At 35.9% G+C, this 24,224-nt stretch overlaps 1 protein-coding gene across 1 annotated transcript in view; it reads right to left on the reverse strand.

Annotated features, from left to right (window-relative positions):
• Positions 1-24,224, reverse strand: part of CDK14 (cyclin dependent kinase 14) — a 208,386-nt gene that overhangs the window by 63,774 nt on the left and 120,388 nt on the right. The window contains 1 exon segment of the mRNA XM_044678913.1: positions 2,181-2,275. Within this exon segment, the coding sequence (XP_044534848.1) occupies positions 2,181-2,275 (95 nt within the window).

Below are 24,224 nucleotides of genomic sequence, written 5' to 3' on the forward strand. Positions count from 1 at the left end.
AAAATATTTAGAGGAAGAATTCTCATACACTTTTTTAAATCCAAATGCAAAAAAATAGGATTTGTCCTTTATTTCTTTTAATTTAATCAATTAATTTAATTCCTTTAAATTTAGAAGGTAATACACAGAGAAAAAAATCTTCTTCCAGTCCTTCTCTAGAAAAACGATGGCACTATATCTTAATGTATTAAAGAAAAAAAAAACCACTGGATTTGGCTGAAATGAATACAACAGGAAAATATCATCTATTTGAAAAAATAGGTTACTGAGAATTTCCAATGCTAAATCAGTTTAATGTGTTATTGACACTGAAATGATCAATTTAACTAAAGAAATTACATCCTGACTGTTCTTTTGAATCTTCTTCCATTCTGGAAAGCAAGTCATCATGCGTATACACCTCACTTGCTAGTCTGGTAGCCACATTATCATATTATTCAAATATATCATTTATATGTAAATAGACAAGATGAATGAATGTTTTTTTCCATATGACGGTTTCTAAATGATGAACAGACGCCGCATTATCCAGATAAACCACGTTACAAATACTCATTCTGTTGCATATTTTTAGGCAAACTGAAAAACTCTTTTACTTTTTAAGAAAAAGTAGTAGGCGTGAATACAATGCTGGGTCTCAAAGCACTGACAATCCCAACAGTTATTCATGTAAAGTAAAACCTCCACCAAAGTCATTTGTATCTTTGAAATTACATGTTCTCAAATCCATCTGTGAGGAAAGGGATGTTAATTATCGTGGTTACATTGCATGATTCCGCAGCAAAGTGCTGAAGGACTTCTACACAAATACCATATGTTTGTCTAAGGAAAATGGAGAGAGATTAATTACAAGTTCAGGTCTAAGTCTTGAGGAAGTAATACTCCTGAATATAATAAGTTCATCGCGTGGTGGACTACACAAACTGGAAATCCTAATTAGTGGCTGAAATACCAAATCAGGAAAAGAAATTCAAGAAGGCTAAATTTTAAGTTCCAGACTTTCCTCTTAGCATTGCTTCCTTGTCAAAGAAGCAACTGCTAAGTCCCGGGAAGAAGAGTATTTTTAAAGATCTTTCTTTGATGTTATTGCCAAAAGCAACTACCCTCCATCTTCTGTCTGTATGTCCTTGCTCTGTAGGACAGCTATCATTCGGGGAGCTCTCCTAGGATCACTAAAGAAGCCTGAAACTACCATGTACACCCACGCACACATCCCTTTAATAACAATAATCTTGGGAAAGAAGTCTATATTACTATAAAAAATGCCCTTCAACACTTGGAGGCTCTACCCACATATACTTGACTTGGGGAGATTTCTATTTTTATTTCCAACTTTTTACACACAGGTTTTATTTTTAAATAGTAGAACATTTCTTCTATAATAGAACTTGGAGGTATCTTGAGAATTTCCATTTCTTCAACATTTCACAGTGGATGAAACAGTACAAAGAAATGGTAAGGTTCACCTTTAAAATCACAGATTTTAAAACATTTTTAAATATTAAAAAAGAACAACATTCATTAGCTTAATTCTAGAAAATTATATTCATATGTTTATTCATTTTAAATTATTTAATACATTTATATTTAATATTATGTTATAAAATTTAATTATAAAATAAAATATATGATTAAAGTTAATGCATTAATGTTTAATAAATAAATATATTATTAAAATTATACACATAGAACAAACATATCTATATACACCTATATATCATATATTAAATAAATATATGAAAAATAAATAAAAATATCATAAAAATCCAAACTTATAAACACAAAAAACACATATATACACACATCTATATATCATAAATACAAGAAATACATACATATCCAAATATCTTTATGTTGTCTCCCTTATCATAAAAGTTCCTTGATGGCAGGGATTTTAAAATTTTTTATTTAGTTTTTCTGGCATGTAGCACATTGCCTGGCCTATAAAAAGTGCTTAATAAGTGTTTCTGACTGGTTAATTGGATAAGTTACGGGTAATAAACCTTGTGAAAATAATTTGACCATTCGTGGTAATTTCCCTATATGACCCTTACCATTCCATTTACTAATATTCAGTCTGCCATTACCATAGACTTCAGTGGTCCCAAGCCTTTTAGAACAAGAAACTTGAAAAGGAAGACTGTCCTTCCCCATTTGGAGGCTGGATTTCTTTTACTTACCACATATTCAAACACGAGTGTCAATGTCTCCTTGGTGTGGATGATGTCATGAAGTAATACTATATTAGCGTGCTTTAGTCCTTTTAACAGAGAGGCTGCAAAACAAAATGAATAAAAAAGACGCAATTACCTTACTAGGAAAATTACAGGCAATGAGATGGTCTTGGTTTGTTTATTCATAGATTAATCAATCAACTATGCAAATAAATAGATGTTCATAAGTCAAGAACAAACCAGTCTTGAAGGAATAAGAACTGAATAATCTGATTTCTAGGAAGATTTTGGGTGTAAGATCATACATGAGACATAGATGCATATTCATGTTTCAAAAAGTAACATTTTCTCTTTTCTGAAACCGGGGATTTTACTTATATAATTATTTTACTGGTTTATGAGATTCCCTCTTTGTTGGAAAATCAACCCAGGAGTATTTAATTAGCAGTCCAGAGGTCTCTCTGTGAATAGATTCAGGAAGTGTGTCAATTCAGATGTGAAAAAAATCTATATTTCTTTCACCAACATCCCCCTGAAAAATGAGCTTTTTCTTCAATATTTAGAACTTTATTCTGAGAAAGGTTTGTAAGCTTCACCAGATCATGAGAATCCATGGAAGAAAAAAGGCTAAGAATCCCTGTTTTGGCATTGCCTGAGGGGCACTGAAAGTTGAAGCAATTTGCTCAAGTCACAGCTAATCTGGGACTTGGACCCAGGTCTTCCTCACCCATAGGCCAACTGATAAAGCCACATCACAAGTAATGATTTTAAATTCAAAAAACTGTTTTTTTTGTTCAGTCATTCTCAACTTTTTGTGACCCCACTTGGCAAAGATACAAGAGTAGTTTCTCATTTCCTTCTCCGGTTTATTTAACAGATGAGTAAACTGAGGCAAATAGGTTCAGGAGCTAGGAAATGCCTGAGGCTGGATTTAAACTCATGAAGATGAGTCTGCCATTTATCTGTCATTACACAAAAATGCACTTGCCAAAATACCCACGACCTCAAGTGACTATATATGAATCAAACTTTTGCTGAGCCAAATTAAAGTATATTTATCTGGTTCTATGGAAGGACCTCAGAACTGCTAAAATCAGAGCAAAATGCATAGGAAAGACATCCAGAGAGATGTAAATTTTGAAAGTACATTTGCAACTTTCTTTTATTATTATCCTTACCTTCTGACTTGGAACTGATACTAAGAATTGGTTCCAATGTAGAAGAGTAGTAAGGGCTAGGCAACGGTGGTTATGTGACTTACCCAAGGTCATACAGTTAAGAAGTATCTGAAGCCAGATTTGAACCCACAACTTCTGATCTCCAGGCCTGAAACTCTAGCCAATGAGCCACCTAGCTGCCATATTCATATTCATTTTCAATATTCATAATCATTACTTTGATGATCATTTAAAAATATTAGTGCTCATTTTTGTTATATTATTGTTATATATAGTATTGTTATATTTATTATATTCCCAATGATACTTCTCATCCTACCCCTACAATACACTTCTCCCCCTAACAAATAAATAATAAATCTACACATTGCCTACATATGAAATAATGCATGTCTCGTTCCATGTCCAGAGTTCTCCACCTCTCTGCCAAGGTGCATCCCCATCAGTCCTTTAAAAGTCCCACACGGGTGAATAATAATGAAAATTTTTCCTTATCGTGGTTACTCGATAAAATGATTGTCCTGGTTCTGTTTCCTTCCCTCTCAATCAGTCCATTCAAGTCTTTCCTCCTTTCCCTAAATTCTGCATATGCATCATTTCTTACAAGGCAATACTTTTCAATATTGTTCAAATACCAGGAGGAGGTTCAGATTTTATTCAAGTCATGGAGGCTGACTTTCCTTCCAATTCTTTGCTTCTACAAAAAGCATCGTAATAAACAAAAATCCCTTTCTTCATGGCAGCAAGCTCCATAAAAGAGAAAACTAAATGGAATTCTTCCCACTTTCCATAGCATAAAACATTTCAAAGGTAAAATGAAGGAGCTGCTCCTGGCTACAATATGTATTTGAGTGAACTCACTCATCTTTGAGTTTTTCTTCTTTGGCCAAGAACGTAAAACTCCAGGGGAATAAAACAAACACACCCATCTCTCCAGTCTGTCTAGGATTTATACACTGGCAAGGCTTCCTGGTAAGGTGTTAACGTTAACAAGACCACACAGCTTTGAGCAGGAATTCACTTACAATCTCTTAAATTAAAAGGAAAAGAAAAGCAAGATCATCCAGTCTCTCCCAGTTTAAAGTGAATTCCAATATGAAAGTAATTTTTAAAGTACTAAAAAATGTGGTTTGATAGCAATTAAGAGGTCTCTAATCTGTCACTGAATTAGGGGAATGTCTAGCCTAAGCATGTGAAGATGCCCCCCCTAACTTTCAGAAAAATGGGCAGATGAGAACAATTTGTTCCAGGGACTAAGAAGGTGATAGAAGCAGGCACTGTGGCATGCTTAGAGCTTGGTCAAATATCAAAAGACACCAAGGTTTATTGTCTACTGGACCATTGCCAGTCAACCTGATTTTTGTCTTTATGCTGGACTTTGAGGATTCTGGAAGAGAGGACGAGGTTGATATCTTCACACAACTCTGCCTGATTTAAATCCAGCTCACGAGCAATTCAAGACACAACCCTGGTGATGTCATTGGTCCTCTTCAAAAATGAAGGACAAATACAGTATGTGGATAAATAAATGATCACTGTACTGAAGCCAAGGTTAGAGAGCCAGTCCCTATCTAGACAAGTTCATTTCTCTTGGAGGAAGAACTGTCCTACAAACTGCACGCTTCATCACAAAAAGGCACCCCTTCTTGTCACAATGAGGACTGAGAAACTATGAATCTCAGAGTAGAATTCCCTAGCACCTGGAAATCATTCAAAGGAAATTTCCTGCTGGAAGGAAAGCAGTATATTTTACAGAAAGGAGAGGAAATCAAAAGACAAAGACTACAGACATAGTTCTAAATAATAAATATTCTTAAGGCAATTAAATTAATCTCGCTGGGTCTTACATTTCCTCGTCTGTAATATAATGTAGTTGGACCTTGAAGTTTCCTTATAAATTTGATTCTATGGAGCAGAAGCACTATAGGGCAGCACTTAACAAAAAATAAATCCAGAAAACCCACTGGAGAATCTAAAATTCCAAGCTCAAAGTGTGATTACTGAAACTTAAGAAATCATGAAATTCTCAAGTCTTTTAAGGGAGCACTTAACAAAAAATGAATCCATAAAACCCATTGGAGAATCTAAAATCCCAAGGTCAAAGTTTGATTACTGTCACTCTGGACAATCATCTGTTCTTAGAAGTTTGAGATAGGATGCAGTTTTATACTCATCCAAAATGATTCGATGAAAGCATTTACATGTGTTTCAACTAAGACTATACTTTAATACAGATACTCTCAAAATGATGCAAAAATCAGAGTAATAAAATGGAATCAAAACATAAGACCTTGAAAGAAGGAAAATTTTTCACTGTCAGCACAATTCACTTAGCCTTGTTCATTCCTATAATTATTCGGTCTTGTTTTCTCTCATTATTAAAGGAATTCATAACCCTTCAACAAGGAGGGATACAAGCAGCCAAGGGCTCCTCAGACAACAGCTGCAGATGGTAATCAGGGGACAAAATTCAAAGGTGCCCTATGAAGAAAGGGCTGTCAGTCCTGCCAAGGTCTTTCCTGCATGGAGATGATAATCAGCATTCACTACATCACCTTGGAAAATTAAGGACTTTTTTCCTTGAGGTTAAGATCCTTTTCTTCAACAACCAGCTAAGGCTTTGGACAATATCAATTTATAAAAAGAAATTAGTGAGAGAAGTAATTGGATTGTCCTTTGAGATGGTAGTCTAACTCTGTAAGCTTCTGATTCTTCAACATAAAAGTCAATAAATAAAATAAAGCGTATTCCCACCCTGAAAACAGATACAGATACAGTTTGATAGATATAGATAGATAGATAGATAGATATAATATAGTTAGATAAACATAGATATAAGATAGATAAATATAGATATTAGATAGATAGATAGATAGATAGATAGATAGGTATAGATAGACAGATAGATATAATATAGATAGATAAACATAGATATAAGATAGATAAATATAGATATTAGAAGATAGATATAAGATAGATAAATATAGATATTAGATAGATAGATATAGATAGACAGATAGATATAATACAGATAGATAAACATAGATATAAGATAGATAAATATAGATATTATTAGATAGATATACTATAGATAGATAAGCATAGCTATAGGATAGATAACTATAGATATTATAAGATAGGTAGACAGATAGATATAATATAGATAAACATAGATATAAGATAGATAAATATAGATATTATTAGATAGATAGTGTGGTGCAAAGAGGGTGCACAACAGTCTTGTAGGCACCATGACAGATAGATAGATAGATAGATAGATAGATAGATAGATAGATAGATAGATAGACAGACAGATAGATAGATAGAAAGAAAATAGAACATCATTTGTGGTCAAGTTGGAAGTGGCAAAGCAGATTTATCTACAACATCCGGCTAAAATTTGTAGCCAAGCCCATTTCCTACTGGTCATGGTAGCACAAGACAACCCATCCTCAGGACTCTCTATTTCCTTTAATCACCTCTTTACCCTCACCTTTTAATATTTAAATGGTTTCTTCTTTCTCAGGGTTTTGCAGGGTTTTGTTTTCACAACCAACATCTCCCAGAACACATAAAGACTGGGTCAGTCCTGCTGTTTCTTAAAAATACTTTCTGCCACCATTTATCTTAGAAGATGGTGGAGTAGAATGGGGTAGGAGAGTGGGTCTTTCCTGAGGGCTAATAACAAAACAATTGACAAATTTGTGAGCAAATTGGTATTTCTATTTTATTATAATGAAATCTCCAAGGGTATGATTTTTCTTCCTAGATTCCTCATACAGTTAGCACAGATTTTAGACTTTGGAAGATAACTGTGTACACATTTGCACACACAAATACACACCCAGAGCCATATTTGGATCTGAAAGCATGCCCATTCCCTTTGAGACGCATTTTAATTCAGAAATGGATGAAGCCACTAATTTAAAATCTGACACCAGGAAAATGGCACTCAGGGGCAGAAAACAGCTCAGAAAATCTATCCACATCAGAGTATGTGATAGACCTGACTGACTCAGAAGCTGCCAAGGCAGCTGCCATTGAAGCTCAGTGAGGAAGGAGCCAGATATCTCAGCTCCTGCTGATCTCAATCGAAGTTAGTCTCCAGTGGACTGCCAAGTCGGTCCAATGATTATCACTTAGAAGCATGTTTGCCTCTTCAAGACAAATACTGTCAAAATAATATTTAAAGCAATCATAACAGTATCAGATATGCACGCAAAAGTCACTTTTGTTGTTTATACTGAATGCAAATTATGCAGTATTAATTTTCCAGCACTTTTGGTCCTGCCATGAAATTTGAGGTAAACAGATGGTAGCATTTTTAATTCATTTCCCTGGCGAGTTTTAAAAAGTTCTAATAGTACATGATGTAAGAGACTGGTAATTAGAGTTTGGGATCAATACTATTGCTTTGGCTTTTGGGCATTTATGTCAATCCAGTACAAAAACTCTTAGAAAAGCCAAATCCCAGGATGCTGTTGATGATGGGTGGCTGCAAACTGGACCTGCTTCCATATGGTGACTTCCCTCAGGCTGGTAGCCAAGCTGAAGGAACCATCTCCACTTGGGGAGCCATCTTCAAATCCAGTTTCAAATTAAAGTGAGAAGAAAAATTTGAAATCATTTCTGACTTGACTTGGAAGAAATGAGTAACAACAATATCCATTCACTCTCTACTTTCATTGTGCAGCTCTACATGTTTGAACCCCTCAAAACAAGATGCCCCTGGCAGGATAAGTTGATCACCTAAAATCCTCTAATATGCAGTTTAATTCATCCTTGGATACTCCATACCTTCCCTCAGGCTCCTCTCCCCTCTGACAAGAGAGAAGGTGGACCACTAAACTCTTCCCAATGCTTTCCTTTATTCCCCTAAGTATCTTCCTCCATTCCCTCATCTCCCTTCCAGCTTCCTTTTGTGTATAGCCTTACATCATTAGATTACACATTCATAGAGGGCAGGGACTATCTTTTTCTTATTTGTGTGTTTGTGTGTGTTTGTGCATGGAAAGACAGACAAAGTCAGAGAGAAAGAGAGACAGAGAGAGAAAGAGAGAGACCAAAAGACTGAGAGACAGAAAGAGACAGACAGACAGAGACAGAGACAGAAAGACAGACAGAGATAGAGAGAGAGACAGAGACAGAGACATGGAGACAGAGAGACAGAGATAGAGAGACAGAGAGAAAGATTAGATATAGATATATAGAGTTTAGTACAATGCCTGATCATCTAGTAGGAGCTTAATAAATATTTACTAAACTGATTTAAATTGAAAATCACTGCTTACCATTATGCGAGGTCAAAAAACTGATCCTCCTTAAAATGAAATTTGGATATATAAAAATCTCCCCCCCATCAAAAGACATTTTTAAGTTACTCTTACAAGGCTCTATAAATGGTTTCACACTCCTTAAGAAGATATCAAAGATTAATCCTGTTTCTTAGAGGGACACTTGGCTACACCTTCTATTTCTCCATTTTCCCCCTCAGAGCTGTTCCTTGCCTTCCTCATAATTACTATATTTTTCTTCCTTTCTTCACCCCAAGCTCAGACCCAACAAGGCAATACTCTACTTTTTCAGCTTTAACTCCTCTATATATGCTATACCAGAGTCAAACTGCCTCTCTTAAATGCAAACAATATTCACTCTTTCAGCTCTTTGCCTTTCTTCACGCTATTCTCTATATCAAGAAAGTCTCTTGACAGACTTTTAACCCTGATAAACTTGTGAATTACTGCCCATTCTTTAAAGCCTATAAACTGTCCATTTTATTTTTTGTGATCTTCTCATTTCCTAAGGTTGAAGTCTTCCTCTATCCAATCCTTGTTCCTCTTATGATATTAGATTTTATGACTAAATCAGATATCCATTTGTAGTTTACCTTGGTGTATGCTGTGAAATATTGGTTTAAATCCAATGTCTACCAATCTGCTTTCCAGTTTTTTTGTCAGATGGCAAATCCTTATCCTCCAGGATCTGAAATCTTTGGGTTTATGGGAAACCATATTAATACAGCACTTCATTTTTGTACTTCTAATGCACTCATATTATTTTGTACAACAGTTAAACTGTGAACTTCATGAGGGTACGCATTGTCTCATCTCAACTTTAGATCTCCTCTAGTGTTGTAGAACAGGGTTTAATTATTCAGACACTTCAGAAATGTCTGAATGAATGAACCTGCTTAGTAATTAGGGAGAGAAATAAAGAGCAAAGGATCTGAGCATCAAAAAAGATCTAAGCTCATATCTTGCCTCAAACTCTTTCTAGCTGTGCAACCTTGAGCAAAAAAATGTATTTATTCTGTCTGCTTCATAATAATATCACCTATCTCCCAAAGTTGTTTGTTGTGAGGATCAAATAAGATGAGATATAAAGTCCTCTCCTCTGCAAACATTAAATCAAAGAAAAAATGTTTATTATTAATATTATTGTACAGATAAGGAAACTGGAACCCAGAGAGAAAAACAGATGGACTACAAGGTCACAATGATTAGTCCTGCTTAATTCAGGGATTCTTTTCATTTAGATTATTGTATAGTTGTTGTGTACATCATCCTGGTTCTGCTTCCTTCTTTCTGCATCAAGTCACTGTCTTCCTATGCTTCTCCTACTCCATTATTTCTTGTGGAATAAGTATACTTCATGATATCCCTGTATGAAAGTTTGTTCAGACATTCCCCAATTGCTGACACCTGACCTCTTTTGGGGGCTTGGTAGGTGGAACAGTGCATAGAGTTATCTGGCCTGAAGTCAGGAAAACATCTTCCAGAGTTCAAATCAGACTTCGGACACTTACTAGCCATACGAACATGGGTAAGTCCCTTAAACCTAATTTTCTCAGTTTCCTCATCTGTAAAATGAACTAGAGAAGGAAATGTCAAACCACTCCAGTAACTCTTCTGAGAAAACACCAAATAGAGTCCCAAATAGGCAGGCTTTCTTTCTTTTTAAAAGAAGTACAAAGCTACGTATGTTCTTTATTTTTTTTTCCTTATTTGGGAGCATTTTCTTTCAAAAATTAGGCATTTTTCCATTGGCAAAGAAAATGCAAACTGGTTGAAACCAGGGTTGTAATTTAAACTTTTATCTTTTATCTTTACTATCTTGTCCACAAAAGCTATATGATAATATTCCTAAAGGTGAACTGACAAGTAATAGATGCAGTTTAAAAATACATTTAGTTATTTATTCAGGCTGCCAAAAGCCTCCTGGATTGTTTATGTTTTCTCTACTGGCCTGAGAGCACAAGTCAAAGATCATTTACTAGTTCCACTTCTCATTGGTCAGCTCAGTTTAACCATAATGGCAATGAGAATTAGGGTATTATCAATTTTTTCCTACAGAATAATATTGATTTTCTCAGAATTAAAAACTCTATGAGAAGAAAAAATGTCAGACCATAGAATATTTCTACCTGACACAGAAACATCATTACCATGTTTTTTTTTCTTGCCCTCGATTTTTAAAAAGAAGAAAAATAAAACCATATAGGATGCCATAGAAAGAACTGTTGTTTTAATGAATTTGCAAGATATAGAAGGAAAGTGCTATAAAATTAGAATGTAATAAAGCAATATTATTTTTGCTCACTGAATGTTTTAGCCATTGTGAAATGACAGTGGACGATTTCACACATTTAAATTGTCATTTTTCCCCCTAAAGTACCATTGAAGAAACTGATGACTAATAGCATTCAGAATGGAAAAGACAGCAACAAAATATGTAAGTTTCAGAAGATGACCTAATGATTGAATGTGGTGTGTCAAAACCAAACCACTACACTAACTATGCGAGCATAAAGAGACAGATGAGAACTGGACAATGCCCTCTAAGGTCCCCTCCAGCTTTACATCTTCTTAAGTTTATTTGTTGAAAGCAGGTAAATCACATTATATGTTTACAAACAAAGCCCTGAGCAGATGACAGCAAGAAAACATGAACCCCCCCCCAAATTAATTACATGAAAAAAGAAAGAAAGCATGATTATGATTATAAAATGTATTCTGAAAGCAAGAGTGGCTAAGAAAAGAATCAAGCCCTTACCAAAGAACCCTTTAGATAAAAATAATATCATTTAGTATTTAATGTCCAAGAGAATTTTTTAAGCTTTTTAAAGAACAGAATAATATATAAGTTAAATAGTTGAAAGGAACCTCAGGGGCCATCTGCTAAAATAATAAGAGCTAGCAATTACATAGCACTTTAAGGTTCCCTATGTGTTTTTATATATATTCATTTGATTCTAATAACAACTCTGTGAGGTAAGTCTTCATTTTGTACATGAGGAAACTAAGTCACAGAAAGTTTAAACTGATTATTTAGATGTCTGAATCAGGATTTGAACTTGAGTCTTCTAGGCTCCAGATCCAGTGTTCTATCAAAAGCACCACTCAGCTACCCAAACCCCAGCTGAAAATGAACATCAGATATGACATTCTCAACAAATAGTGCTTTTAACTTCTACCAAAAGGGTGTCTGGGAGACAGAGGCAACCACTTTCTGAGGTAAATATTCCTGATAGCTTTAATCTATATTTTTTCTTGTCAGGACCAAATCTCTTTTTTCTGAGACTTTCACCCGTTATTTCTGGTTTTGTCAGAATGGTTAAAAAAAAAGTATGTTCTCTCCACATTTCAATTACAAGGGCTAAAGTACAAAGTTTGTCAAAAATGAAAAATAACCCATGAAAAATAACCCTTTTTCTCTATAATCACCTAGTCATAAATACTAGATGACATTTCCTCTTAAAAGTCTATTTTTTCCAAATAGATCCTTGAAGAGTAGTAAACAACCATCCAAGAGGTGGACATTATTTGACATCTACAAAAGGTTCTCTGTTTATTCAAAATGTTTTTATTATCATCAGATCAATGAGAAAGTTGGCTTTACTTCTCTGGTTGAGGAAACACCAAACCCTTCGGTTCTACCTCAGTGTACCACTGTTCCATGTTTATAATCTCACAAATCGCTCATCCAACCAGGGAGGTTCTATTCCATTGTATTTTCAATAGATAAAGGAAAGGAATGATTTATCTGTAGTAACACAGCATTTCAGCAGCCAACTTGGGACTAGGACCAAAGATTCTGACTCTAATTCCCAGCTCTAAGCTTTAGAATCAAAGAAGTCAAAGAAATGAAGAATGATCACACAATAGTTATAACTACCTAGGGGGTCAGATTACAAAATGGTAAAAACGGACCTGTTCAAATCATGTGAAAAAAGAAATCAGAATCTCTTCCAACCCCAATCTGCAGAAATGTATTAGGCATATAGAACTATGTTTTGCATTACTGCACTTGTATAAACTATATCAAATTGCTTGCCTTCCCAATGATGAGGGCAAGAATGGAGATAGGGAAAGAAACTGAAACTCAAAAAATATTTTAAAATGCTAAAACCTGTTTATATGTAATTGGAAAAAAATAATTTTTTTTTCAAATAAAAGTACTAAGTAAATGTCCCTGTGCTACCTAAAGCATTAGAATGTCTTTGTTTTGGGAAAAATAGTTAACACAACAGATGACAGAGTCAGGATGCAAAGAAAACTTTGCCAGGCTAAAGTACTGGGAAGAATCTCATAATATTAGATATAAAAGGATAAATGTAAAGTTATAATATCCAGTTCAAAAAAACAGCTTTCTAAGTCTAGGATGGGAAAAGTATAGGTAGAGAGTAGTGTGGGTTTTAAAAAAATTATACCCTGGGACAATATCCCCCAGCATTCCCTACTCCTCCTACGGTTCCCTTTTCTGATGTCCTGGTGTGGGTTAGTATATAAATGGGCAGATCCCACACTGGAATAGGGTTGCTTTTTTATTGGAGCTTGAGGAGGCAGGCTGTTCTGGCTCTGGTCTCTCCTAGCACCACTTTCTCTTCTCTTACCCCTTTTTCCTTTCCTACAGTTGGCAACCACGAAAGGATCACCTTTTAGGTGAGTGGAAAACCCACAGTAGTTAATCTAAAAAACCTGGACCTTTTGGTGGGCTACTTCCCAAGTGAGTCAGCAATGGCCAACTTGGGTGGCAATGAGAAACTCTCTTCCAGGAAACAAAGAAAGTGATATTTCTTTAGCACTCCAAATTAGTGATACCATATTATGATGACTTTGGGGTACCATAATTTAATAAGGTAGAGAACATCAAGAAAAGGAACCAAGATAATGAAGGATTGTGAATCCTTGTTAAAGGATGAGTGGTTGAGAGAATCACATATGTTTGTCTTAGATTAGAGAAGACTGAAGACAGATATAATAATATGGTAGAGGAATTGAATTTTTTCTGTTTGATACCTGAGGGCAGAACCAGGAAAAGAGGTGGAAATTAGAAAGGCTTTAAGTTAGAATTAGAGCTATCCAGAAGTGTAATGGGCAGCCTCAGGATCCCCTTATTAGGGGTCTTCAAACAGATGCTCCAGGATAACTTTTCACTCAGTTATAATAGAAATTCCTTTCAGGTCTAGATTTAGAGGAGATGGCCATTGTGTTCTTTTTCAGCTCTCAAATTCTGTGTTTCTGATTCTCCTAGAAAACTATTCTATAAGCAAGTATACTGTGAGAGAAGCAACATGGCATGCTAAATAGACTGTTGGACTTGGAGTCAGGTATACAAGATTAAAATCTTACCTCTGAGACTTACTAGACCTCTACACCTGGGCAAGTCCCAACCAATTAGCCTCTTATTACTTCATCTGTAAAATGGTGATATCTGTAGAACTTATCTCATCGGTGTATGATATAAATGTCAGCTATTGGGAACTGGTGACATGACTGATCTTAATGCCTGAAAAACTGAATATCAACTGATACATAAGCTCAAAAATTTCTTTTGAGAAGAAAATATATACCATTCTAAGAGTTTAAAAGCTTGTCTAATTATTTTCTTCAAACTATATTTTTCTGCATTTGTATTAATTGAGATGAAAATGTCACTCATCCACATAAAGGTCAGCATCAAATAGTGCTTTCAAAATGTCTCTGGCATGTCTTCTGCACAGACATAACAGAATTTACTGCAATGGGTCACTTATAAAGATATTTCTCAGAAATTATCAACCAAGTGGTAAAGGCATCTGCTCATTGACATCCTACCCAATTTAAACATCTGCTTTCCTTCTGCTTTTAGATTGACTATTGCCTTTGAAGAACTAAAGGAAAAGGGATGGTAGGAAATATTGTAAAATAAGGAGCCACCAAAGTTTCAGAGGAGAATAGAAAATTCAAGGACATTTGACTCTGTATAGAAACTAATATTTCAATTCAGCAAATCAAAAGGGATTGAATGGGGGCACCTAGGGGGGCTCAATGGATTGAGAGCCAATCCTAGAGACAAGAGGTCCTGGGTTCAAATATGACCTCAGACACTTCCTACCTGTATGACCCTGGGCAAGTTACTTAATCCCCATTGCCTAGCCCTTACCACTCTCTCGCCTTAGGACTAAGGTATGGATTTTAAAACAGCAGGTAAAGGATTTTTTTAAATGTTGGAGGGAGTTGGGGAGGGGATGCTGAATAAGAACTAGTATTCTCTAAATAGTATTTTTTAAATGAATGATGCTAAAATCATTTTTGTCAGATTCATAGCATATAAGTTAGATAGCCTTAGTTAAATACAGTTTGGGTTTTTTAACTTCATAAAACTGTAGCTAAAGATTAAATGTTTCCATTTTTATGAGCCTCAGTTTACTGATCAGTAAAATCAGGGGATTGGACTCAGTAACTTCTTAGGTTCCTTCCAATGGTTTTCTCTTAAGAAGAACTCAAAAGTGTATTGATATAACAAATTATCCTATCTTTGTGAAAATATATTCATCTTCTCTACTTGAAAAGGTGATATAAATAGGTCACAATGGATAATGGACTATGTAGTAGGAATATAATATCAAAGGTTTGCCAAAAGGCAATGCTATAGATCATTTAGAAAAATGAAAAAATAAATCCCATCCCCTGGGCAGTCTACAAGATGTTATAGGTTTGTTCCTCCAGATATAAAATTAATAACATAAAGTAATAAGGAACAGAAATGAGATTCATTTTTTTGTTTGCAAAAAAATTATGAAACTCATTTATTTTACAAAATAATAACATTTTGGTGCTGGAAGGAACCACAGAGATCACACGATCCAATGCTTGACCATTTTTAAGATGAAGACACTGAGATCCAAAAGTGGTTAATAGAATTTCCCACAGTAATCTGACAGTCTAGTGGTGGAACAGGAACTAGAATCCATATGCTTAAATTTCCTAATTCATCTGCTCAACCCAACAAGCATTTTAAAGTGCCTACTATTGGTAAGCACATTGTGCTAAGTGCTAGAGATATTTCAATGAAAGCAGCTCCTGAAGGACCTTATCTTCAATTGGTAGAGAAAACACACTCATTCCAAAGAATATAAAACAAAGTGAAAATAGATTCAAAATCTAATGATACCTAATGGAAACCTGATGTTAGGAAACAATCCTTTTTCTGGTCAAATGCCCATTCTCTGAATTCATCTTTTGACACTGTCAATTACTCTCCCCTTAAGTTTATCTGCTTTCTTTTGGTTCTCCCTCTATTTGTCTCATAGCTATTTTGTCAGTCTCCTAAATTTGTGTTTAAGCTCAGAAAAAAAAATGTGAAATATTAATTTAATTTTTTTTAAATTCATGGTTCTCTCTGGGGAATGAAACAGACACTAGCAATCCAAGATTGTTCCTTCACAAAATATTCTTGTTTGAATTTCCTGCCCAATTTTATCCCATAAATTTTAAGAAATCCTTCTCGTTAAAATGTGGCAGCAGTAGGGGGCAGCTGGGTAGCTCAGTGGAGTGAGAGTCAGGCCTAGAGATGGGAGGTCCTAGGTTCAAACCCGGCCTCAGTCACTTCCCAGCTGTGTGGCCCTGGGCAAGTCACTTGACCCCCATTGCCCACCCTTACCACTCTTCCACTTATGAGACAATACACCGAAGTACAAGGGTTTAAAAAAAAAAAAAGAAAGAAAAGAAAAGAAAAAAAATGTGGCAGCAGTAAGAGGAATTATCCAAGTTGGTCAAAAGAATATCTATATAATCTCTTTTTATTTAAACAAGGTTTGTGATAGAGAGGCAAGATTTTTCTTTCCAGAAAAGAGAGAAGGAAAGGAAAACCTCTTCCCCTGATTTATAGGAGACAGATGCAGGATTTGGCTCTCTAGAAAAGAAGGGATGCTGTGTCAGCTAGGGTTGTTGTTTTTTTCTTTTTCTTACTCCCTCACAGTTTCTGCCTTGTAGTGTCAGAAAGAAAATTAATGATTGGTAAGAAGGCTCAAGAGAGAGAAGGGTTCTGGCCAGCTCAGGTGCCTTGGGGAGCAGATTGAGAAAAGTCAAAGCTAGGATACAAAGAAATGGAAAGTAAGAAAGGATGTGGCACCAAGTGAAGATTCGAGGTGAATCATTCCAGTAAGAATAGAAGACTAGGGTGCCAATGAGGTGTTAAAAGGAGAGGTGAGTAGTTTAGGTTTCTAAATGGATTTTTTTAGTATACTAAAAATTTGCATTAGCTTAGCTACTGCAATAGAAAGGTAGTGTGTTGTTTTTTTTTTTTAAAAGAATAAAAATTCTGGTTTTGTATTTGAGTGGGCTTGAATGAGCATACATCTCTCTAAGACATAAAAGAATTGAGCAAAAGAGCATAAACAGTTGGTGGTAACAACTGGTGTATATCATATCTGAAAGAAATCCAAGCTGCCTATTTATTATAGTTTGTCAATTCTTAGGAAGAGTTAGAGGTGAATTTCATGGCCCCATCAGACCCAACTTTTAAGGCAGAGAGACCACTCAGTCCTTCAGGAAAAATTTCAGTTTTACTTGAAGGCATTTGCAACTTTTTGGAGAACAGGTATCATGCCCCTAATATCTCCTTAATCAACTAGACATTAAAATTATTATTTCATTAATGATATCTGTCCCTTATTTTATTAAATAAAGCACCATTTCTGCATCCCTTTTGAACACCAAACCAGGAGATACATTTTTATTTATTAAATTTTAAATCACATTGATATCTTTTGTTTTTGTCACCTTTTTTGTCAAATATATCCATCCATCTCTCCTTTCCTACCCAGCAAGCTATTTCTCCCCATTGATGGCAATATCATATTATGAGAAACCTAGTGAGATCCTATGCTGCCCAACATCTCTGAATGATAACTTGCTAATGATAACCTTACATTAGGAAAGGATGTTTGAGAGACAAGGAGAATGAAAGCATGAGGCTTGGGTGACTGGGAATAAGTGGTTCCTAATAAATTTTTAATTATTTTTTTCAATTAACAGAAATTTATTTACACCCTCTCTCATTTTCCTGACCCCAATGACAAAGAGAAAAACAAAAAGCTTATACCGACTATGTATAATCTAGGAAAGCAAATCTTTATATTGGCCAAGTACAAAAAAGAACGACTCATTCTATTTCCTGAGTCCAGAGTCTTTTGGTAAAGGGTGGAGGGCGGGGGGTTTAATGGAGGAGCCAATTGATTCAGTCAATTAAGAGCCAGACCTAGAAAAAAGAGGTCCATGGTTCAAATCTGGATTCAGACACTTCCTAATTACGGGCAAGTTGTTCACCTCCCATTACCTGGATCTTATTATAACTTCTGCCTTGGAACCAGTATTATTTATAAGATGGGGAAATGGCTAGCATTGGCCCTCTGGAATCTTTGGAATCATATGCTGTAAATCTTGCATCTTGAGCTTTTCTAAATTTTTCATAAAACACTGTTTTTGTATAAATCATTCTCCTGGTTCTACTCACTTTACTCTATATCAGTTCATACATTTCTTCCCAAGTCACACTGAAAACAATCCTTTCATCATTTCTCATGGTACAATAGCATCCTATTACATTCATATACCATAATTTGTTCAAATAGCATACAATTGATGGAGCATCACCTTAATCTCCAGCTCTTTTCCATCACAAAAATATCTGCTATAATATTTTTGTATATATGAAGACTTTCCCTTTTTTGTGATCTCATGGGTCCCCAATAAATCAAATGATACCCCTAAAATTAGCTCAAGAAACTAAATAGAAATAAGTGAATTCAGAATTTTAAAAAATATTCTTATATTCACATTTTTTTAAAAAAATATGCATTAAAATTAAATTTCTGTGTTTTATTGAAGAGTGTCCTGTGTCTCAGTAGCCCTGGTGCTGCCTGTGAGATATCTTAAAAGGCCTACAATTTTCAATCTTATGAAGTACCTTTAATAGAAGACGGCATCAATTATCTAGGATTTCTGACTCTGCAGGTATGGGCCTTCCATGAACTTAAAATTCTATAACTTAAGAGACAAATTTTATGGAGTTATTCAAAGCTCAGAGAAACATAATCATTTTCACCCAGCTAGTAAATGTTAGAGGCAGGATTAAAAAAACAAATTCCTGATTCAAAGTTCATGCTATCTTTCACATTAGGAGATATTCTGAAGAAAACACTTAATATTTAATATGAAACAAATGATATCTGTAAAGACTTTTAGTATTAGGAGCAGTCATTTCTTTTCCTTATGCTTGTTGGGTCACCTGGGTGTGTGAGATATGGCTTAACAATCCCTAAGTCTCTGGAAAGCCAAGAATGATAATGTTCAAGATTGTAATCATGTTCATACCTTTTATTCCTGTTCTTTCCATTACCCTTACAATCTGTATCCCCAGGTCCTTCTTAAAACTCCCTTCTCTCACTAGATCTCAGCATCCTTCAACACGACTGACTGATTATTAAATGAACAATTTTCCCCCTCAAGACAAGTGCTTTCAGACCCTCCATGAAGCCTTATTTTGACTTCACACCAGTTCCACAAAATTAAGTAGCTGTGAGACTGGTCTGAAAGGAACAAAGAAAATCAAGTCAGATGCCTCCAGGATGTTTGTTGTCTATAAATGGTAAATAATATGGGAATCAGATCAAAATAGCATTTTATTTGGGGGAGGGGGAAGGATTTAAAACATATGTGAAATAAGTCGACATCAACAATTATTTTAAATTAAGGCAATGATAATAATCCTCAACTCGTTTAAATATATATACATATATATATTCATAAGCAGATGTCTAATGCTAAAAGTTGGCATCAGTACCATCCTCTGTTAGCAGCCAGTCTGTCCATTATTCCTCCTTGCTTGTCTGTGGTTCACTGGGGGGTTGGGGAATGGAGAATGGGGAATGGGGAATAGCAAGGCACAATAACTAGAGGGCTGCTACAAAAACACCATTCTTTGATTACTTACTTAATGGACAGGTCTTATGGACAGGATGGGAAGCCCCAAATTGGAAGGCATTGGCAACATCTTCTTCAATTACGAGGGCAAACCTATTCACAATAAGCAATTTACTCTAAATGGGTGCAGTGCCATTTTAAATATAAAGGAAAACCTTTCTCAAAGTAATTTACAGAATTAATGAGGTGCCACACACTACATTTCTGAGTAAAGCCCTCACTTGCTAGTCAGGGCAGTCCTTTTCTATAAAGGAATTTACCTGATCAGTAGCTCAATTTCATTTCCTCCCTGAAAAGGTAAAGAGATTCTAAGCCAATATCACTGGATCTTTTCATTTCAGCAGGACGTCAGGGATTTATTTATCTGGCTTCCCTTGCTATACGTTGCTGAGGTGACACATCCTGTTGCTCAGCTGACCACCAGGTAGGGGGTTAGGGGTAGAGGGAAGGGATGGGGGAAGAAGGAATAAAGGATTAGGGCTGGAAGTTCCAGGTTTTCAGTGGCTTTAATTTTAAAATATTATTTTTTTACCCCTTCCCTCTTCCCATAACACTTATCCTCCACCAAAAGACAAATCTTACTCAGGGGACACAAGGTTGATAGGATTTGGGAGTCATTCTAGTTCCTTATCTTCCACCAACCTAACAAATGTTTCATAAATAATATAAAGAAAATTCCCTGCTCAGGTAGCTTGATCACATTCTTCACAGTCGGTGAACCTTAAAGGACATGAATTAAAAGTCTTTCAAAAATATTTTCAGATCATGAACTTTCTAAACTTTATGACATGGATAACAGCTAGGCAAAGGGATCTCTTCATTCACTGGTTCACTGAAATCACACAGCCATTCTCTCCAGCTGGGATAACAGCATCCCGCTATCCTTTTCTCTCTTTTAAAAGAAAGCTAGCAAGGCTAAGGAAAAGAAGATAGGGAGGTGTTAGGACAGAAAAGATAGGAGAAAAGAATGTCTCAGCTTGAAAAGCCGACAGCTGGAGCTGACAGTGACAAGGTGATAAGGCAGCCAAGTGTTTCTTAGAAAAAAAAAAAAAGATGTAACTTGTCCCCCAAAGCAGGTTATTTCTGGCCTCTATTCTCAAAGTTTAAATGGTAGAAAGCTTGGCTCTCGCCCTTCATATTCATCTTCATGTCTTTTCCAGATGTCACAACTAGCAAGCTCCAGGTTTAAACTAACAAATAAACAACTCTCTTGAAAAACATTATTTAAGAATAAAAATGCAAACAATTTACAAATATTTGATTAAAATGTCCCACTTTAATTCACGTGGAGAATTCTGATTGATCACCCCTTCTCAAAACTAGAATCAATGGAAAATACACAGGACCATTAATATCCATGGGCATGCACAAAAAAAAAAAAAAAAGTACAAGTTGCACCATTGGACAAAATATCCAAATTGAGCTTACAAATCCCATTTTAAAATCTGCATATGTAACATCTATCACAGTGACTTGGAAGAAATGTTAAATCATATGCAAATTATTTGGCAAGATTATATCCTGAGTTATAAAAGATATTTCTGTACCAACTACAGCTCTATGGCAGCTCATCCATGTGTTGCCAAAGGCTGCCACCATTTTCTGGATCTTGATGACCCCATTGAAACATCCATACCTTGTTGAAGGATATCCCAAGAAAAGCTCAGATAAGATGTTTAGCTAGAAATGCTCGTCTCTGCTTATAATCTAACCCGTATGTCCACGAAAAGGAAGCCAGCTCTAGGTTCCAGCAGCACACCAGATCCATTACACATTTGGAACATATCACAAATACCTCTTTTCCTCAAGGACAAAAAGAGATGTTTGGGATGACTCCTACTCCTCCCAGATGTAATTATAGTGATCAAGCTTGCCCTTGGAGAAGGGGTGAGAAAAGATATGTCTTTCCATTCATTTCAGAGGTGGGGGAAATTATGGAGGAAAACGATTGCCTATCCTGTCAGAATCTAGGTGTTGATGAGTTTTGCTGAACTCTGATTTTTCTCTTTCTTTTTAAATCTTTGTTACAAGTGAAGATTTGACGCGTAGGGACAACAGTGTGAGGGGAGGAAGGATATATTTGGAAATTAAGTTGTAGAAACCAAATGAATCAATACAAATATGGTTTTTTAAGTCTATTGTTCCTCTGAGGCACAGACGAACCAGCTGAACCAGAGCCCTTGTAAATGGAAAATGCAATCCAGAAGGGTAGTCGCTAGCCACATTCTAGGCACTGCTAAATGTTGGGGACACGGAATACAATAAAACAAGATGCTCCCTACTCTCAAGAAGCCAAATAGAGATAGATAAAACATGAATAAAGAACTGTGGTGGTTCCTAAATAGGAACAAGGTAGCTAGTGGGGAGGTGGGGCAGAAAAGAGAGTAAATTAGGTGGGGCAGGACTTCAGCCTCAAGAAAACTAAACTAGGACTGACAGAGGCAATCTCAAAGAAGGGCAGGTCAGTTGTATAGTGGATAGACCACTGGGCTTGGAATCAGGAAGACTCATCTTCAGGAGTTCAAATTTAGCCTTCCATACTTACCAGCTGTGTGATCCTGGGCAAATCACAACCCCAATTGTCTTAGTTTCTCAACTGTAAAATAAAGATCCTGGACAAATCACAACTCCATTTGCCTCAGTTTCTTGATCTGTAAAATGAACTGCAGAAGGAAATGGCAAACCACTCCAGTACCTTTGCCAAGAAAACACCAAATGAGGTCACAAAGAATTGGACAGGATTGAATAGGAATGAAGAAAAACAAAGGAAGGGAATACCAGAATTGAGATCATCTTCAAAGGAGGTTCTACATACCTAAAATGGGATCTCATATAGATTTCTCTAGAATCTCATCTGCTCTCTTCTCACTACCTATATACGTCATGGTATAGTCGAATGCACAGTAGCTCTGGAGGTCCTAGAGCCTGGGTTTGAATCCTATCTCCATCACTTACTATCTTTGGAACAATGACCAAATTACTGAATCCTTCTAGATAAGGAAGTTGGACTAGATGGCCTTGAATGTCCCTTCTAGACTGGAATCTAAGAGCCCATGCATATCCATATAGATGAAAATATACCTGTATACAGACACACTAAGAAAAGATCTCAGACCTAGAGGAGAGGTTAATTAAAGGGTGGGTATTTTCAGTTATTTTTTAGGATAGGATTGAAGATGGACTTGCAATGCTCTTGTCATGGAATACTACAAAAAAAGTAGGAATTCGAAGGGACCTGAGGGATCTTCTTAGCTAATCTACACATAAAGGAACATTCTCTCTACAATATCACCTATGTGTACCTACACATACATTTAATCAAAATACCATTCTATTCATAAAGTATTTTGCAAACCTTAAAGCACAGTGGTGGTGATGGTGATGGTGATATGATGATGATGATGATGATGATGATGATCATTATCATCATCATCATCATCATCATCATCATCATCATCATCAGTGAAAGGCTCCCTCAACTCCTAAAAGTAGCCCACTCCAATAGCTCTGGTTTGGGAATCAAAATTAACTATATGTCTGAAACTTCCCATGTATTGTTGCTCCAAATTCTGCCTCCTGGGGCCAAAGAAAACATAACTAATGCCACTAATGCCTTTTCCATCTGAAATTCAAATATTTGAACACTGCTATTATGCCCTGCATCTCTTCTTCCCACTCTCTATCCCCTCATCTCCAGGGTAAACATGCCCAGTTCCTTCAACCCATCTCACATGAAATAGTTTCCACTTCTCTCGCCCTACTGGTAATTCACTTCAGTCTATCTATGTTCTTCCTAAAATATGGCATCCAGAACTGAACACAGTATGCCAGGCTCTATGTCTCAACAGTACATCAGGACTATGACTCCCTTAATTCCAAATTCCATCCCCAGCCTTTTACAAGTCACCTAGGAAAGACACCATTAGCTTATTTGGGACTATCATTTCACATGATTAATTCTTATGGAGCTTTCATTCTATTAAAACCTTCAAATCACAAGAGATACCATCTACCTCTGCTGTGTTTTTGCAGTTGTTTTTTTTTTTAACTCAAAGTGTAAAACTTGATATTTATCCCACTTAAATTCCATCTTATGTTTCAGCCTTTCAACCCTCTAAAACACATTTGACCTAAATATAATGCATTTAGACAAATGGAGATTGGGGCTTTTATATTCTGTGTTCCTATTCCATGACCATGAAACAACATAAACCTAATTGTCCCATAAAGGAACTCCGTGCCCATGGTTTCCTTTACTATATTATGTCAGATCATTAGTCTTTCTATACATGTTTCCAATATTAAACCTGTCTCTGCAATAAACAAGCAGATAAAGCAAACATTCCTAACTCCGTAGGTAATATTCACATTCTATAGTCCCCCACCTCTCTACTGAAAGTTTCTCATAACTTTTTTTAAGGTTTCAGAGCCATCTTTAAATAAAGAGGGAGAAATCTGGGAAAGAAAAACTAGGGAGGAGAAATAGCCAGATTGGTTTTTTCCCTTTACATGGTGGGTATACACAAGGAGGGAGCCAACAGTGAACTAACTTTTAGAGAAAGTTGAATGGGTCCAGGGTCCCACTATAGCTTGAATAAACAATCCAATCTTCATCTCTGGGAACT

This window comes from Gracilinanus agilis, chromosome 5 (assembly GCF_016433145.1).
Source record: "Gracilinanus agilis isolate LMUSP501 chromosome 5, AgileGrace, whole genome shotgun sequence".
In the NCBI taxonomy this organism is placed as follows: domain Eukaryota; kingdom Metazoa; phylum Chordata; class Mammalia; order Didelphimorphia; family Didelphidae; genus Gracilinanus; species Gracilinanus agilis.